The sequence below is a fragment of the Trypanosoma cruzi genome, genomic scaffold, assembly GCF_000209065.1.
Source record: "Trypanosoma cruzi strain CL Brener 1047053516601 genomic scaffold, whole genome shotgun sequence".
Taxonomy (NCBI): Eukaryota; Euglenozoa; class Kinetoplastea; order Trypanosomatida; family Trypanosomatidae; genus Trypanosoma; species Trypanosoma cruzi.
Window position 1 is genome coordinate 89,698 of NW_001849396.1, and position 3,430 is coordinate 93,127.

At 53.2% G+C, this 3,430-nt stretch overlaps 1 protein-coding gene across 1 annotated transcript, besides 1 other annotated feature; it reads left to right on the plus strand.

Moving 5' to 3' along the window:
• Window positions 1-3,430: a sequence feature (areas not merged during assembly with more than two copies in the genome that could not be assigned to a particular haplotype).
• Tc00.1047053506535.10 (retrotransposon hot spot (RHS) protein, putative) lies at window positions 2,227-3,430 on the plus strand (the record flags this gene model as incomplete). The annotated part of the gene is made up of 1 exon (XM_797902.1): window positions 2,227-3,430. A coding segment is annotated over one exon (1,204 nt), but the record flags the coding sequence as incomplete, so codon positions are not given.

Sequence of the window (3,430 nt, forward strand, 5' to 3'; positions counted from 1 at the left end):
TTTGCGGTACGATGTGTATGGCGGTGCTTCTGCGTGTGCCTTCTTGAATGCACCGTGCGGCGGGCTTCTCTTCTCCATGCCTTTGCCCTTTTGTGAGTGTGGGTGAGTGTGGGTGGCTGTCGACCTGCCCCGAGCATTGGGGTCCTCCACACACGTGAGGCTCATCTTGGCAGCCTCTCGCAGCGTCCACGCTTCGTGACAGGGAGCGAGGGATGAGTAGCGTGATTCCTCGTGCCATAGACCTGTCAACTTTTGAAGAGTTGGGGTGAAGCCAAGGGACAAGCGTGTGTGTCTTCACCTTCTTGCGGGAGGGCGCGCAGAGGTTGGTTTTCTTTTGTTACTTTGTTGTTACGGTGCCTGCGGCGACGTTAATGGGGGGTTTGTTCTCCAGAGGCATTCATTGTGCGATTTTTGCGTGTTTGGTGTCCAACGCTTTCAGCACCGCCGAATATGGTGTTGCGCAGGATCGGAATACAAGGATGTGCGAGGGCATCGTGTCGCTCGCCCGTAATAAACACACGCACAGTTTCAGCGCGTCTGACACGTCACGTTGTTCGGAACGGTCGAAATCACTTGTGGGACGTCACTTCATTTGCGGCGTCGGGACAGCGAGGGAAGCGGAGAGATATGCCGAGAACGCAATGCCACTCCATGATACCGCAGGCTGGCGGCGACAAGGATCAGAGAGTCTCTACTCAACATTGAGAAGTGTGCAGCGCTCTGATGATCCGGTTTGCTCTTTAGGAAATTTAATGTAGTGCACACCGTGTGGGCCTTTTTGCTGCGGATATGCAGAGGGGTGGTGTGGGGTGGAATTATTGTAGAGGGCAGCACGGACGCCGCCTGACCTTTATGGGAGGGATGCGTGGTGGTATTCCGTGCTTCCTTGCCTGCGTTGTCGCACTCATGCTGTGTGTGCGGATGGCCACAGTAGTGGAGCTGAATACGGTTCAATGTGTGTTGCTCACGGGGACTGCGCGACACATGTTTTTTGTTGGGCGGCCCCAAGGAGGGGCGCATCGCCGTTGCGTGCTTCCTGCGGCAGTCCATTACCCTGCGACTGTGCGTCCCGCCGTCCGCTGCGCCGCCGCAAGCCTTTGTCTTTGTGAGAAATGGGGAGCGTGACTGCTGTGGCGGTGGTCGAATGTTCCCGAATTGGTGCTTTTGGTGATCCCACTTAGAGCGCCGAGCAGCGAGGGGCCGCACACGCCCAGGAGGTGGGAGTGTGTGCTGCAACCGCACCTGCGATTTGCAGTCGGGATGTGGCATGTTTCTTTGTTATTTTTATTTTTGGTGATATGCGGGGCAGCGGTGCGCTGGCGTGTGCGGGCTGCTCATGGTTGCGTGTGTTGCCTTTCCTGCTGTTCTCCCGCTCAACTCCTTTGCGTGCGAAGGAACAAACTTTTTACGGGCGTGTGGTGGGGCCGCGTTCTTGTTTGTAAAAAAAGCCTTTCGCAGGCATAATGAGTCTGCCGTCCGTGCCACACGAGGCAGTGGGGAGTTTCCTGGGATTTATTGGCGGGGCGGCACCGCACCCATGCCGTGTGGTAGGTTTGTATTCCGCAATGCACGGTGAGGGGGATGTGCGGTGACAACTTCCTCCAGTGGAGCGACACGAGCAGCACGGGGAGCGGAGCGGAGGAGTAGTGGCTGCGTGCTCCCACGTGATATGTGAATGGCGAATGCAATATGAAAGGCGGCGTCACGGCACTCTTTTGCCTTGCACACCGCAGATATTTTCCATAAAGAATGCAAGTTGCACTCTTTTCTGTTGTGTGGGGGAACTTACCGTGATGCATCGCTGTTGTGCCGTGTGTTTTTGGGTGTCTGCATGTGGTCGCTGTTGCTGCAGCGAATTCTCCTCCCACTTTTGCGTGTTTGTGCCCGCGGTGATGTGCCCACGTCCTCTTGCAGAGTGTGTGCGGTGTCGGCGGTGTCACACGGGTGCGGGACCGTGGCGAGCGGTACGCGTGAGCGGACCCTCCGTGCGCACCACGTTGTTATTGTTTGCTCTCACCAACACTGTGCTGGGTGGATGGCACCCAATTGCCGTCGTTGTGGTGGTCCTCGTGCATCGAGTACAGTGCCGTCACACCGCGCGTATGGCACTCTTGTTTTGGCTGCCAGTAATTTCTGTGCGTAATTTCCTTTATTCTTATTCTTTTTTTTGGTTTGTGGTTAGTGTTCAGCTTTAACTCAATACAACCAAGAAAACAAGGAGAAACAATGCCTCCAAAGCAAAATAGAGTGCAAGGTGGCAATGCCAAGAGTCGAGCGTCTGCCGTGCCGCAGGGAGGTCAGAGGAGAGCGATTCAGGAATTTGAGGGTAAGAGAGATCAACCCTCTGCGACACACATAAGAGCGGAGGCGCAGCAACCACAGTGGACCACGTACAGCTACATAAAGGACATTCTGCTGGAGGGAAGCACTCTCAGTTACAAAATGAGGCTGAATGAATTCATTCGGAGCTACTTGGGCGATGAGTGGGTTGTGGAAAGAGATGGGAGCGTCGTTATGGAGATGTTCGTGTTGGGACCCACGGTGTTTATCCAGAACCAGCAGCTTCTTGAATTGATTTTTAATTTAACTGCGTACCAAGAGCTGAATGAGAGGAAAATACTATGGGAGGCTGTTTATAAGCTTCACCACGAGGGTGTGCATTTTCTCGATCAATGGGGGAAATATGAAGGAAAGAATACGGTCGCTCCTGTTGCAAGGAGAAAACTAAACGCAGCTATTTCTTATGTAATGAGAGAAGAAAGGCGTGAGGTGGAAGAAAGGCGTGAGGCGGAAGAAAGGGCAAGGCGAAGGCAAAAATTAGAATTGACCGTTGCCACCACGATCAAAGATGTGCTATTTAGAGGAAGAGTTCGCGTCATGGACATGCAATTGAATGATTTTCTTGTGATGGAGTTGGACGGCATGGGCATTTTGCCCGCCAATCAGAATGTCTTGCTGAGGGATTTTTTTATTTACCCCACGAAGTATATCCGCGTTACGTTTTCACTGCTCAAAATGCAGGAATCGGATCGTTACAAGAGGATGGAGAGGGCTGTGAGGGACGAAATGGATATGGAAGAGGATGTACGCAGGCTTTGCGAGAAAGGTGTGGACACTCTACTGAAGTGGTCATTAGCTGCCGAGGAGGTAAAGGCAAATGTTCATAACCTCACCAAACGTTTATTGGATGCAGCCTTCATTGGATTGATGAGCTCAATGACGATGAGTGCGCCAATTAAACTGGAGGGATTGTACGAGTCTGTGTACAATGCGAGGTGGCATCATGTCGTGGAACTTTCTGACGGCGAGGGGACGGGAATTTATGTGAGGGAAGGGGAAGCACCGCAGTCATGGACGTACAAGACAGTTGACGACACCCTCGAAAAGGATGACGGTGTGCAGCAATCCGGTGCACCGCGTCTCAGGCTGA